General features: G+C 38.7%; 1 protein-coding gene across 1 annotated transcript in view; it reads left to right on the top strand.

The window, feature by feature from the left end:
• Positions 1-309: 309 nt before the first annotated feature.
• LOC132650056 (uncharacterized) overlaps positions 310-14,113 on the top strand; it is a 103,061-nt gene continuing 89,257 nt past the window's right edge. Inside the window, exons 1-2 of the mRNA XM_060374998.1 lie at positions 310-464; positions 2,400-2,505. Coding sequence (XP_060230981.1) covers positions 392-464; positions 2,400-2,505 — 179 coding nt within the window. The 5' untranslated portion in view covers positions 310-391. The remainder of the gene's footprint in view (positions 465-2,399; positions 2,506-14,113) is intronic.

Raw genomic sequence — 14,113 nt, 5'->3', positions numbered from 1 at the left:
CTAAGCAGTTTTGAAAACTGCATTCAAAGAAATATGTTCCAAGTAAAGATTCTTCTTTGGCAATAGTAAGACATTATGAAACCTAGGATAAAGATAAACAAATGGTTTTATGAAATAGCATAGAGTTGAGAATAAACACAAGCAATATACAATTCATAGACAAATCACTTGTATTCTTCGAAGCAGGAACTGTGGCTACAGGCAACCAATAAATCGACAGTGAAAAGTTAATTAGCAATTTCCACAGGCTGGAAGTAAAAAGTTCAAAATCCATCTTCACGTATCTCTTATATAAACCTCTCACATTCTCTGTTCACCAGCTGGATATCATAACTGCAGGAGACCTAAGTTCAGTTATTAAGACTGCTAAGGTTTCTGCTTTACTCTTATAATGGCAGATTGCACATTCCTGCTGACTCAAATTCTGTTCATCTGCTGTTTTTTGATGACACATTGCTCACAACGTAAGAAAATTTTACTTTCTTTATTGAAGACATAATGAATTAATTAGGTTTCAGTGTCTAAGCCTAAGGAATTTATCAGCATTCTAAGCAAAAAGCTCTGTTATAGAAAATGTGTAAATGCTGAAATTCTCTTCTTTATCATGGTGTTTACTCTGTAAAGTGAGTCCCCACCTCTCCTTTGGATGTTAACACGTTGGTTTCTGATCTCTTAGGTAAACTGAAATGTGAAAAATTTGGTGGGAAAATAAGTAAAGATTTTACTTTCAGGGATGCTGGTAAATGGTTTAGGTCACTTATATTTAACAATTTGTTTTTCAGAATGTATAAAAGTTGCAATTTATTTTTAAGAAAACTTTTAATCTGCAATATATTCAGTTATGTACTTATTGGATATAATCAAATCACATAGATTGCTTTAAGGTGACGATTAACAAAATAGATGATATAATCATATCTGTCAATAAAATGAAGCCCAAAATTGTTGCCAAGCCAAGAACTATATTTCTTCTTTGAATATTGCCTGGTAAAAACAGATGTGGCTTAAATTTTCCCTAAACAGCAATATTTGGCCCAGTAATTGTGGTGGGAATTTTTGTAATGTGCAGTTACAGGGAACATTTTGGCCAGAAGGAGTTGCTTTCATATTTTAAAATGAGATTCAAACTTTCAAAGTATTAAACTCTATTTTTTTGTTTTGCTTACAAATTCCATTATGTTTTTTCATGTTTCTTGTTTGTTCCTTTTAGTAATAAATTTAAGTAGTAAAATCAGAGAAAAATAGAATCTGCAAAAGGCAGTTAGCTTCCTTCGGATTCTCCAAGTCTGATCTGTGTTATTCACTGTCGTCTGTGCCAAACAGTTACCAGGATTCAGACAATTCTGAAAGCTCACCATAAACTTTTTGATTTTGTGTCTGTGCTTGTGGAGAATCAAAATAATTCACCATTTTTGGGAATTAAAATTTTTGTACTTTGTGAGTCCTGTGATTTATAACAAGCATTCTTTGCTTGTTTTTAGACTTTAACCTTTTCTCAATTCTTCCTCTGGTGTTACTGGAACAATATCAATATCTTTGGCAGAATAAGTGCCTTGGGGAAAAATATTATGTGTTGTAGCTGAAGTGGCTGTTATTCTCTGTGGCTTACTGGTTGAGGACTATTATTGTTATTATTATTATTAAAAAATAGATTCTTCTCTCATACATCAGTTTCCCCCTCTTTACTCTCCTTGTCCCTCCCACTTCCCCCAGTTCCTCTCTTTCCAGATTCATTCCCCCTCCATTTCCCTTCAGAAAAGAGCAGGCCTTCAAGAGACAACACCAAAACAGGACAAAACAAGATACAATTAGATAAAGCAAAAGCCCTCTTATCTTAACCTAATAGGAGGAAAAGAGTCACAAGAGCCAGCAAAAAGATTCAGAGACATCCAATAGATTCTTTAACCTTTGTATATCAGTGTCTTTTTTTTTTTCAGGGAAGGAAACACAGTTGTTTTTCCAGGATAATAAGAATAACTTGAGATTAAGCATGGCAGTTGTATTCTGCCTCTATCTTTGGATATGATGTTTTTGTTCCTTATCCAGAAGATAATACTGAACTTTAGTTGTCCTTTTGTCCATAATGCTATGCATCGACTTCATAAAGCCATTATTTTCAAAATAAACAGTATAAAGAAACAGTATAAAGAAAATATGTTTGGATATTCATCTTGAATTTTGAGACCTAATTCTTATCAATATGATGTTTAAAAAACTCTTAAAGTAACACAAACTTTTCAGTTTATTTTTTTCTTTAATGAAAATATAATTTCATCTCCTTTCATGTCTTTTCCTTCCTATTTTCCCTCACATGAACAATTTTTTAACAAGTAGTATGTACATTTAAAATGTTTTTTTTTTCTGTTTTTGAGATAGTTTTTGAATTTTACTGTTTACAGCCAACTGTACATCTGTGAAAGACTTTGATGATTGTCTAGGAAACACAACAAATTTCTGCCCAAAATCTATTGTTTGTGCATGCAAGGATGGAAAGCCTTTCTGCAAGTAAGTAATATTTATGCTGTTGGAAAAGAAAACATGGTATATTTTAAGTAATTCCATCTGTTTTTGTTTGTTTGGTATATGAAATGGTGCAACACTTTAAAATAAGAATGTAATCAGAAACAACTCCTATGCACACAGGACAATGGTTGTGGTCTTTCTAAAATGTGGTCTTTCTAAAATGTTATGAAAACTTATTGTGAAATTTTAAAAATTACCACTGAGATAGTTTCTTCTGGTTTTATGAGATTAACAGCCTTCAGATTTGCTTTTGACTTTTTATACCTAGAATATATATGCATATATTCATTATTAAACTGTTTTATTACTGTAATAAACAAAGGAAATTTAGGTGTGTATCATTTTATTCAACAGTGACTAACAATCTTTTGTTTGTAAATAAAAATTTGCTTTAGCTACTGTATGACATGGCAGCCTTTCTTATTTTTTAAATTAAATTTATTTTTTATTATTAATTACATTTTATTAACTCTGTATCCCAGCTGTATCCTGCTCCCTCATTCCCTCCCAATCACACCCTCCCACCCTCATCTCCTCCTTGCCCCTTTCCAAGTCCACTGATAGGGGAGAACCTCCTCCCCTTTCATCTGACCCTGTTTTATCAGGTATCTTCAGGACTGGCTGCAAAGTCCTCTGTGGCCTAGCAGGACTGCTCCTCCCTTGGGTGTGGGGAGGTCAAAGAGCCTACCATTGAGTTCCTGTTAGAAATAGTCCCTGTTCCCCTTACTATGGGAAACCAATTGGTTACTGAGCTACCACGGGCTTCATCCGAGCAAAGGTTCTAGGTTATATCCATACATGGTCCTTGGTGAAGTGTCAGTCTAGGAAAGACCCCTGTGCCCAGATATATTTGGTCCTTGTGGAGATCCTATCTTTTCCATGTCATACTAATTCCCCTTCTGCCAAAGGTTTGGTTATGAGTCTTAGTATCTGTTTTGAAACACTGGTGACAGCCTTTCTTCTTTCCATTTATTAAAGCATAAAAGTATGTTGGGGAATAATTTTTTACTTTAAAATTGAAGAGATTTTTCATTTTTTTAACCCTAAAAATGAGTGACTGGAGGAAAAGATAGTATATAAATAAGAAAGCTTGCCTCATTGACTGAGAGAGAGTATAGATGGGAAGACCTAATAATGAAAATTAATAGTAACACAACCATGTACAGGCAAGGGCTGTGAGGTTTGTAAAAAATTTTTGAGATGGAAAAAATCTCCAGATATTCTAAATGGCTGCACTTTCATCTCCATACATATACTATTTTATCTTTCCACTTTATAAGGATTTATTTATATATTTATTTATATATCTTATTTGAATAAAAGTGCTTTCTTAATACTACAAAACACTGGAATCATATTAAAAACAATTAAAAGTGATTTCAAACAGTAAATCATTGAAGTTGGCCATGGTAGCATGTGCATGTATTCTTAGCTATTTTGGAGGTGGGGCAGGGGGATCACTTAAGCCCATGGATCCAAGATCATTCTTATCACAAAAAATCAAGACCCATAACTCAACAACAGCAACCACAAAAACAAAACTTTTACTTTTTTCCTTTTATTGAGCATAGATTCTTTCACATACTATATATAATGATTATAATTTTCCTTTTTCCTCTTCCTCTTAGTTTCTCCCCACTTCTTCTCTCCTCAAGACCCACTCCCTTTCTGTCTCTCTTTTGAAAACTACAGGCTTCTAAGAGATAAAAAGAAAACATGACAAAATAAAATGCAATAAGATGAAGCAAAAACTATCATAGTGAAGTTGGACACTGTAGGAAAAGAGTCCCAAGAACAGGCAGAAGAGTCAGAGACCCATTCATTTTCCTAGTCAGGAGTCCCATAAAACTACTAAATGAATAGCTATAATATATATGCAGTTGTAGACCAGTGCATACCCTGTGTTTGTTGCTTTATTCTCTGTGAGCTCATATGTGCCTTACTTAGTTAATTAAGAGGGCCTTGTTCTTCTGGTGTTCTCCATGCTGTTGGCTCTTAAACTTTTTCCACCTCCTCTTCCTTGGGATTCCTTGAGCCTTAGGAGGGAGTTTTGATGGAAAAATAACATTGAGAGTTGAGTGTTCCAATGTTGATCTCTCTCTCTGTAAAATTTCTGGCAGTTTTTCTCTGTATTTGTTCTTTTTTTTAATTTTATTTTTCTCATTAGTTACATTTTGTTAATTCTGTATCCCAGCTGTATCCCTCATTCCCTCCCCAATACCACCCTCCCTCCCTCATCTCCTCCCTGCCCCTTTCCAAGTCCACTGATAGGGGAGGACCTCCTCCCCTTTCATATGACTCCCTTTTGTCAGGTATTTTCAGGACTGGCTGCAAAGTCCTCCTCTGTGGCCTAACAGTACTGCTCCTCCCTTGGGAGGTGGGGAGGTCAAAGAGCCAGTCATTGAGTTCCTGTTAGAAATAGTCCTTGTTCCCCTTACTAAGGGAAACCAATTGATTACTGAGCTATCACGGGTCACATCTGAGCAGAGGTTCTAGGTTTTATCCTCTCATTGTCTTTGGTTGAGTGTCCATCTCAGAAAAGACCCTGTTCCCAGATATGTTTGGTCCTTGTGGAGCTCCTATCCTTTCCACATCAAACTCCCCTTCTTTCATATGATTCCGTGCACTCTGCCGAGGGTTTGGTTATGATTCTTAGTATCTACTTTGGAGCACTGCTAGGTAGAGTCTTTTAGATGCTTTCTGCGGTAGGCTCCTGTCATACGTTCAATGCATATCCCATTTGTCTTTCTAAATGAGGATAGATCATCATACCCCGTGTCTGCTTTCTTGATTATCTTCTTTAGGTGTATAGATTTCATTATGTTTATTATATCTTTTAGGTCTATATAAGCGAGTATATTCCATGTTTGTCTTTCTCCTTCTGGGATACTTCACTCAGAATGATCTTTTCTAGATACCACCATTTGCCTGCAAATTTCATGATTTCCTCCTTTTTGATTGCTGAGTAGTATTCCATTGTGTAAAAATACCACAATTTCTGTATCCATTCCTCCGTTGATGGACATCTGTGTTGTTTCCAGGTTCTGGCTATTACAAATAAAGCTGCTACAAACATGGTTGAGCAAATGTCCTTATTGTGTACTTGAGCCTCTTTTGGATACATGCCTAGGAGTGGTATAGCTGGGTCTTGAGGAAGCCCTATTCCTAATTGTCTGAGAAAGCGCCAGATTGACTTCCAAAGTAGTTGTACCAGTTTACATTCCCACCAGCAATGGAGGAGGGTTCCCCTTTCTCCACAACCTCTCCAACATGTGTTGTCATTTGAGTTTTTCATCTTGGCCATTCTGATGGGTGTAAGGTGAAATCTCAGGGTTGTTTTGATTTGCATTTCCCTAATGGCTAATGACGTTGAACATTTCTTTAAGTGTTTCTCTGCCATTCTATATTCCTCTACAGAGAATTCTCTTTTTAGCTCCGTTCCTCATTTTTTAAGTGGATTACTTGGTTTGCTGCTTTTCAGTTCCTTTAGTTCTTTATATATACTGGATATTAGCCCTCTGTCAGATAAAGGGTTGGTGAAGATTTTTTCCCAATCTGTAAGCAGTTGCTTTGTTTTGATGATGGTGTCCTTTGCTTTACAGAAGCATTTCAGTTTCATGAGGTCCCATTTATTGATTGTTGCTTTTAGAGCCTGTGCTGTTGGAGTTCTGTTCAGGAAGTTGTCTCCTGTGCCAATGAGTTCTAGGCTGTTCCCCACTTTTTCTTCTAATAGATTTAGTGTATCTGGTTTTATGTTGAGGTCTTTGATCCACTTAGACTTTAGTTTTGTGCAGGGTGAGAAATATGGATCTATTTTAATTTTTCTGCATGTAGACATCCAATTAGACCAGCACCATCTGTTGAAGATGCTATCTTTTTTCCATTGAATGGTTTTGGCTGCTTTGTCAAAAATTGAGTTTTCATAGGTACGTGGGTTTATTTCTGGGTCTTCTATTCGGTTCCATTGATCCTCCTTTTTGTTTCTATGCCAATACCATGCAGTTTTTATTACTATTGCTCTGTAGTACAGCTTGAGATCAGGGATGGAGATACTTCCAGATGATCTGTTGTTGTACAGGGTTGTTTTGGAGATTCTAGGTTTTTAGTTTCTCCATATACAGCTGAGAATCTTTTTTTCAAGGTCTGAAAAGAATTGAGTTGGTATTTTGATGGGAATTGCGTTGAATTTGTAGATTGCTTTTGGCAGGATGGCCATTTTCACAATGTTAATCCTACCCATCCATGAGCACGGGAGATCTTTCCATCTTCTGAGATCTTCTTCAATTTCTTTCTTCAGAGACTTGAAGTTTTTCTCAAACAGGTTTTTCACTTGCTTGGTTAGTGTCACCCCAAGGTACTTTATGTTATTAGTGGCTATTGTGAAGGGTGTTGTTTCCCTAATTTCTTTCTTGGCCCTTTTTGTCTTTGGAATACAGGAGGGCTTCTGATTTTTTTGAGTTGATTTTGTATCCAGCCACTTTGCTGAAGGTGTTGATCAGCTGAAGGAGTTCTCTGGTTGAATTTTTGGGGTCACTGATGTATACTATCACATCATCTGCGAATAGTGACACTTTGACCTCTTCCTTTCCAATTTGTATCCCCTTGATCTCCTTTAGTTGTCTTATTGCTCTGGCTAGGACTTCAAGTACTATGTTGAAGAGATATGGAGAGAGTGGGCAGCCTTGTATTGTCCCTGATTTCAGTGGGATTGATTTAAGTTTCTCTCCATTGAGTTTGATGTTGGCTGTAGGCTTGCTGTATATTGCCTTTACTATGTTTAAGTATGTGCCTTGTATCCCTGATCTCTCCAAGACGTTAAACATGAATGGGTGTTGGACTTTGTCAAATGCTTTTTCAGCATCTAAGGAGATGATCATGTGGTTTTTCTCCTTCAGTTTGTTTATGTGGTGGATTACATTGATGGATTTCCGTATGTTGAACCACCCTTGCATGCCTGGGATGAAGCCTACTTGGTCATGGTGGATGATATCTTTGATGTGTTCTTGGATTCGGTTTGCAAGTATTTTATTGAGTATTTTTGCATCAATATTCACAAGAGAGATAGGTCTGAAGTTCTCTTTTTTTTGTTGGGTCTTTGTGTGGTTTGGGTATCAAGGTGACTGTCGCTTCTTAGAATGAGTTTGGTAATGTTCCTTCTGTTTCTATTTTGTGGAATAGTTTGAGGAGAATTGGTATTAGCACTTCTTTGAAAGTCTGGTAGAATTCTGCGCGGAAACCATCGGGCCCAGGGCTTTTTTTGGAGGGGAGATTGTTAATGACTGATTCAATTTCCTTAGGGGATATAGGGCTATTCAGTCTTTCTATCTGCTCTTGACTTAATGTTGGTAGATGGAATCTGTCCAGAAAATTGTCCATTTCATTTAGATTTTCAAATTTTGTGGCATATAGGCTTTTGTAGTATGACCTCATGATTGTTTGGATTGTCTTTAGTTATGTCCCCTTTTCATTTCTGATTTTGCTGATTTCGATAGATTCTCTCTGCTTTTTAGTTAGCTTGGCTAAGGGTTTTTCTATCTTGTTGATTTTCTCAAAGAACCAGCTTTTTGTTTCATTGATTCTTTGAATAGTTTTATTTGTTTCTAATTGATTTATTTCAGCCCTGAGTTTGATTATTACCAGCCTTCTGCTCCTCTTGGGTGTGTCTGCTTCTTTTTTTAGTTCATGGTGGTCAGATAGAATACAAGGCATTATTTCAATCTTTTTATATCTGTTTTGGCTTGCTTTGTGACCAACTATATGGTCTATTTTGGAGAAGGTTCCATGAGGTGCTGAAAAGAAGGTATACTGTTTTGAGTTTGGGTGGAAAGATCTGTAGACGTCTATTAGGTCCATTTGATTTAGGGACTCTGTAAGTGCTTTTATTTCCCTATTTGGTTTCTGTCTAGTTGATCTGTCCCCTGGTGAGAGTGGGGTGTTGAAGTCACCCACTATTAGGGTATTGCAATCAATGTGTGGTTTAAGCTTTACTAATGTTTCATTTATGAATGTGGGTGCTCTTGTATTTGGGGCATAGATGTTTAGAATTGTGATGTCTTCTTTGTGAATTTTTCCTTTGATGAAAATGTAGTGCCCCTCTATGTCTTTTTTGATTAGTTTTGGTTGAAAATCTATTTTATTAGATATTAGGATAGCCACTCCTGCTTGTTTTTTGGGTCCATTTGCTTGAAAAACTGTTTTCCAACCTTTTACTCTGAGCTAATGTTTATCTTTGTTGCGTAGGTGTGTTTCTTGGATGCAGCAGAATGTTGGTTCCTGTTTCCGCACCCATTCTGTTAGTCTGTGTCTTTTTATTGGAGAGTTGAGTCCATTGATGTTGATAGATAATAATGACCATTGAATGTTATTTCCTATTATTGTGGAGTTGGCGATGTTACTGTGAATCATTGCTTGTTTGCTTTTGCTTTTTGTTGGAAATTATCTTTAACCTATATTTTCTTGGGTGTATTTGTTTTCATTGGATTGGAATTTTCCTTCTAGTATCTTCTGTAGGGCTGGGTTGCTGTTCAAATATTGCTTAAATTTAGTTTTCTCGTATTCCATCTCATTTTATTTTCTCCATCTATGTTGATTGAAAGCTTTGCTAGGTAATGTAGTCTAGGTTGGCATCTGTGGTCCCTTAGGGTCTGCATGATATCTCCCCAGGCCCTTCTGGCTTTCATAGTTTCTGATGAGAAGTCCGGTGTGATTCTGATAGGTTTGCCTTTATATGTTACTTGGCCTTTTTCCCTTGCTGCTTTTAGTATCTTTTCTTTGTTCTGTAGATTAAGTGTTTTGACTATGATGTGGCGTGAGGAGTTTCTTCTCTGGTCTAGTCTATTTGGTGTTCTGTAGGCCTCTTGTATGTTTGTGGACATCTCTTTCTTTAGGTTGGGAATATTTTCTTCTATGATTTTCTTGAAAATATTTTCTGTACCTTGTAACCTGGACTCCTCCTCTTCTTCAATTCCTATTATTCTTATATTTTGCCTTTTCATGGCGTCCTTGATTTCTTGGATGGTTTGTGTTTGGGATTTTTCTGATTTTATTTTTGCTTTGAGATAAGTATCAATTTCTGTGAGTGTATCTTCAGCACCCAAGATTCTCTCTTCCATCTCTTGTATTCTATTAGTGATGCTTACCTTTGTGATTCCTTCTCTTTTCTCTAAGTTCTTCAGTTCCAGGGTTTTCTCAGTTTGTGTTTTCTTTATTGATTCTAATTCTGTTTTCATGGCTTGCAACATTTCCTTCATCGGTTTGAGTGTGGATTCCTGTGTCTCCAAGATGGTCTCTATTTTTTGTTTGTTTCCTCTCTTAATGCCTCTGCTTCTGGCTCCAATTGTTTGGCTATATTTGCATGTGTTTTTTTAAGAGCTTCTTTGTTCACTTCCTTTTTCTTTGTTTCTATTTGGGAGGCCAAATCTTGAAGGGATTTTTTTGTATCCTCTTTAACTGTTTGAATCTCTATGACTATTTCTCTGAGAGATTTGTTGGTTTCCTCTTTATGTGCCTCAAATAACTGGATAATCATAGCTTTAAAATAATTTTCTTGTGTTTCTGCTGAGTTGGAGTGTCCAATAATTTTGGAGGTTGCCGGTGAAGCCATGATATCTTGATTTGCGTTGGTTATGTTCTTTCGCCGACCTCTGGCCATTTGGTTATCTGTCATGTTCACTGTCTGTTCCTGGATTCTGCAGGTCAGACTGTTTTTTCTCTGGTATCTGGAGAATTCTTCAGGAAAATGAAGGTCTAGTGGCTTCTGTGTGTGCGTTGGTTATTCAGCTATACCTGTAGAAGGAAAGTTCTCAGGCGCAGAAGGGCAAATGCGGGGTAGCGTGTGTTTGAGCATGTGCTTGTGGGTGTGTCCTAAGGGACATGGTGTTGGTGAATGAAGAGGCCTTCAGTGTGTGAGAGGGGTGCTTTGCAGGCACTGAAGTTGTTACAGGCGCTAAGGGATCGCAAGTGCTGTTGAAGAATGCGCGAGTGTATTGATTTTACAGGTCTGCTGGTCTTTGGTGTCTATTCAGCTGGTTTTCTGCCACTGAGGGGTTGGATGGCCCATACAATCACTGGCTTGGCAGCCCTGTGTAGTCCGTGCTGTCACTTGCAGACTTGGGATTTGGGAAGGGTTGTACTGTGGGTCTGAGTCTCTGTAGCTAGCACTGTATTGGGCGTGCACTCTGGCGGGGTGGAGTTTCGGTGGTGCGTGCACTCCTGCAGAGCCGGGTGGTGGTGGTAGTGGGGAGTGTGTTCCCAGGGTCAAGAGCTAGGCGAGAGGGCCCTAGGTGGGGTGTGTTCTCCTCTGAGTGGTGGAGTTCAGCAGGTCGTTACTGCTCTCTGCTGCGGCTATGGGGTCTGGAGCCCTGCCTCCCTGCCTCCACCTGTCTTGGGTCCCAGACACTGAGCTTTGCAGCTTTGGTATCCAGGAAGAATTGTATTGTGGATCTGAGTCTCTGTGGTTAGTGCTCAGTGGTTGGAGCTTTGTGATTGGGCCTGAGCTCCTCCTGTGAGGAGGTTTCTGGGGTTATTGCGCTCTGGCCGCTTGGGGCGTGAGCTCTGCTGCACTTCCTGCTGAGGTCTAGCCGGGGGATGGAGTCAGCAGGATGGGGGAGGGGACGCTCCACGGGTCCGGAGGGCCCTGAGCATCCTGAGTGGGGCTGGGTGGGATGTGTGTCCAAGGAGCAGACGGGTGTTCAACGGGTGGTTACAGCAGACCGCTGCTGTAAGGGGACAGGAGCACTGTCTCTGCTGCCTTGATCTCCAGGATGTGAGCTTTGAGCTCTGCTGCTGGGCGCTGTGTGCGGGGGCTGGGGGGTTCCGCGTGGGAGGCCCGGACAAGGGAAGCGCCCTATTTCCTTCCCGGAGAAGTCTGCGCCTGATCTAAATCTACAAGCACTCCACGCTTCTGTGGTGGCCCCTCTCCTTTAGAAAGCCCAAAGGTCCAAATTCTAGCTTTGATTGACTCTCCACTCACCAATTCCGGAGATTCACGTCTTCTGCCTTTCCAAAATGGTATGCTCTGCTCGCCGCCATCTTGGATTCCCTGTATTTGTTCTTATGTGCTGCAGGAAGAAACCTCTCTGATAATGACTAGATGAGGCAATGACCTATGAGTATAAAAGAATTCGGAGTCATTTTATTGATACATTTTTTAAAGACTTGTACTGTTTGTTTTATCCTTGTTCTCTGGCTAGTTAGTCTCTAGTTCTTGGTTACCCAAGCAGTGTCATGTGTAGGTTCCTTCTTGTAGAGTGGGCCTAAGTCAAATCAAACATTGGTTAGCTACTCCCACAAGTTTTGTACCACCATTGTTCTGGCATATTTTTCAGGAAGGGCAAATTGTAGGTCAAAGATTTTTATGGCTGGATTTGTGTTTGTTTCTCTTTCAGCAACATGCAAAGTACTTTCTCACACTAAGACTAGAATGTAGGGCTGAAGCCTCCATGTAAGCACCAGCTTGATTTCTCTACACTCAATGACTTGTGTGGGTGTTGTCCTTGACAATGTCCATTGTCAGTTTGCAGAGAACAACCATTTGTCTCAGCGATAGCCTGGGTTGTTTGGGGATTTCCATGTTACTCCACTTAGGCAACAGCTCAACTGAAGACAACCCAGTACTTCCACAGATAGTCTTGCCTGACTATAAGTGATGGCCAGTTTAAACTTCCTATCTCTCATTAATAAGAATCTTCATTAGGATCTCTTTCAAACATTCCAAGAAGTTTCTGCAGCACTAGGTTTCCACACCACAACCCTGAAATGCACCCCTGTTCCAGTTGTTTCTCCATGTACTCTTTCTCTATCCCATCTCCCCTCACATTATCCCTAGATCTCATCACCTCACCATGCTTATTTTATTTTTCCTTCTGAGAGACATCCGTGTGTCTCTGCTAAATCTCTCCTCTTTACCTACTCCCTACTGGTGTATGGTTTGTAACTTGATTAACATTTATTTTTTAATGGCTAATGTCGACTTATAATAAACTCATATCATATTTATCTTTCTGGGTCTGGGTTACCTCACTCTAGATGTTTTTTTTTCTAGTCCCATCCGTTTGCCTGCAATTTTAATGATGTCAGTTTTTAATAGCCAAGTAGTACTCCATTGTGACAATGTAGCACATTTTCTTTATCCATTATTTGGTTAAGCGATAGCTAGGTTGTTTCTAGTGTCTGGCTTTTATGAGTAGAGATGCAGCAAACATGGCTGAGCAAGTGTCCTTTTGATAAAATGGAACATCCTTTTGGTATATGCCCAAGAGTAATATAGCTGGATCTTGAGGTAGATAGATTTCCACCTTTCTGAAGAACCATCATATTGATTTCCATAGTGGCTGTGCAAGTTTGCAAACCCACCAGCAATGGAGTAGTGTTCTCCTTGCTCCACATCCTTGCCACCATGAGCTGTTACTTGTGTTACTGATCTTAGTCTTTTTGACAAGTTTAAGAAGGAATCTCAAAGTAGTTCGATTTGCATTAACCTGATGGCTAAGGATATTGGATATTTTTAAGTTTTTCTTAGCCATTTGAATTTCCTCTATTGAGAAGTCTCTGTTTAGGCCTTTTTTAACTTCATTATTTGGCTGTTTGATATCTAGTTTCTTGAGTTCTTTATATAGTTTGGATATTAGTACTTTATTGGATATGAAGTTGTGATATATATATATATTTCATTCTGTAAGCTGCCACTTTGTCCAACTGGTAATGTCTTTAGACTTACATAACCTTTTTAATTCTTTGAGGATTATATACTCTAGCCCTCCATGAGGCCATCTGCAATTAAGGAAAATTTATGTAGAGCAGGAGGTAAAGAGTGGCTAGATGTTCCCGTAAGAGCCTTGTGACATATTGTTCCTCTAAGTGTATGGCAACAGTCAACAACCCCAGCTGGGACAATCTTTTGAAGGGGAATGCAATTGCTTGGATCAGAGGGCAGTTACTCATAATAGCATACAATAAAGTACTGAGATTCCTCAGGCTATAGAGATAAAAACAAAAATAGCAAGAATTCAGTTATGGGTGGAAAATTAAATGTTTAGTTGTAAAGGGAAATGTTTTCCATCTTATGTACATTTAGGCAATCCTGTGGTATGATTCCTGTTAGAAAACATGCTGGCAGGCGTGGAGGCATATATAGCACATACTGGTCAACAGGATGGGGCCAATGAGTGAAATCTAAAACTAATTATAAAGTTCTCTACCTGTTTAAGGAGGCCACCATAGCACTCCAATGTATTTTATTTGATCCACTCAGTGTGCAAGCTGTGTCAAGAGCTCCAAAGTCCAACAGGAGCAACAGAAAATGTTATGAAGGCTGGAGATTTCTCACACTGGTAAAAATTAGCTGACCCAGCCAAGGAGAAGAAGTCATACATGGTCCCACTGTATTATTTTCCCCTGAATATAATGCTTTGTGTGTTCCGAATAAAAATTTTTGCCTATTTGTAACTCTGATATATAACACATGCATGTATAGTTTGGACACAGTTCTTCCTATCAAAGCCAAACCCCACAACCACCCATAAGGGACAGGCATAGTGGCTGCATGAAAACTTAAATTTGTTAATAGTTCTTCAAGGAATTCAGTCCAGCT

The sequence above is a fragment of the Meriones unguiculatus genome, chromosome X (genome assembly GCF_030254825.1).
Source record: "Meriones unguiculatus strain TT.TT164.6M chromosome X, Bangor_MerUng_6.1, whole genome shotgun sequence".
NCBI classification, from domain to species: Eukaryota; Metazoa; Chordata; class Mammalia; order Rodentia; family Muridae; genus Meriones; species Meriones unguiculatus.
The sequence above is the reverse complement of the archived record's forward strand: the minus strand, read 5'-3'. Positions and strand labels throughout refer to the sequence as shown.